Source organism: Tarenaya hassleriana, unplaced genomic scaffold (assembly GCF_000463585.1).
Source record: "Tarenaya hassleriana unplaced genomic scaffold, ASM46358v1 Cleome282, whole genome shotgun sequence".
Lineage (NCBI taxonomy): Eukaryota > Viridiplantae > Streptophyta > Magnoliopsida > Brassicales > Cleomaceae > Tarenaya > Tarenaya hassleriana.
The window spans coordinates 91424-92571 of record NW_010966033.1 but is presented as its reverse complement, the minus strand read 5'-3'; the positions used below and the strand labels follow the sequence as shown (position 1 = coordinate 92571).

General features: G+C 46.4%; 1 protein-coding gene across 1 annotated transcript in view; it reads left to right on the top strand.

The window, feature by feature from the left end:
• The first annotated feature begins 778 nt into the window (after positions 1-778).
• The window catches only part of LOC104818144, a 2460-nt gene continuing 2090 nt past the window's right edge, over positions 779-1148 (top strand). The window contains exon 1 of the mRNA XM_019203051.1: positions 779-1143. Within this exon, the coding sequence (XP_019058596.1) occupies positions 799-1143 (345 nt within the window). The 5' untranslated portion in view covers positions 779-798. The remainder of the gene's footprint in view (positions 1144-1148) is intronic.

Sequence of the window (1148 nt, the reverse complement as noted above, 5' to 3'; positions counted from 1 at the left end):
AGCTCAACTTGAGTCATTTGTTTGATCATACCACGTTGCTTGCTGCCTTTTTGCACGTTGATTGACATACTCGTTGAATCTGCACGTTCGTGAAATCTGTTTTAACGCGTGTTGTGTGCAAGAACCGTTGATTGTTATCACTCGCTCATTGTTTCGCTTCGATCGCACGTATTCGTGTTCGTTAGGCGTTAGGTTGGGTGCCTAAGTGTTTGTCTTGCACGTTGGTTGCTGCGTGATTGTGTGTTGCGAGGTTTAGTGACATGAGTAACCACGAACAGTCACGTGATGGAGCGAATATAGAATCTAGTGAAAGCGCTATGCTTCAAATGTTACAACAGATTCAAGATCGTCTCACACGACTTGAGCAGGAGACCCGACCCATAGAATCTGCGAGGGCCTCAAACAACCGCCCGTATCATGAATTAAGGGCTGGTCGGAAATCTAAGTCGTCCTTATTTACGGGAGAAGAAGGCCCGGAAGTCTACCTCGAGTGGGAGCGGCAAATGAATGACATCTTTGAGTGTTACTCCTGGTCGAACCAAAGAAAGGTCCAATATGCGACTGCCCATCTTGCGAAGAATGCTCTCATGTGGTGGGAACAAAAGGAAGAAGCCGTCAAAGAATGGGTGCCAACGAATGCCAACGCCAACGCTTATACACAGAAACTTTTCCGATACCGGAGACCCAATTAAGGCGCAAAATCTTGATGCTCGAAAGGACGAAACTATCTTATATACAAGAGAAGTCTACACACGAGAGGTGAGCATCAAGGATAACGGGGTATATAACTCAATCGTGATGGCTGTGGGGAGACACCTTGAGGAAGATTTCGAAGCTCCATCCGACAAGGAGAACAAGAGCGTGACCGAAAAGAAAGAAACGGTCGAGAACCCTGGCTTTGTGAGGGAAACAAAACCCAAAAGTTTGGCAAATGTGAATGAAGAGCGGCAAAATGCCAAGGATGAATGCATACGAGCACAAACACCTACACGCAACAACCTTGTCAAAATCAAAGACCAAGGCAAGGCGACCGATCTTGATGCCCGAGAGGAGGAAACCATCGTGATTCTAAAAGGAGTCACCTCACTAGGTAACGAAACGTTTTCCTCATGTACTAATCAAACTCGTGAGGGCATGTATCACATGTG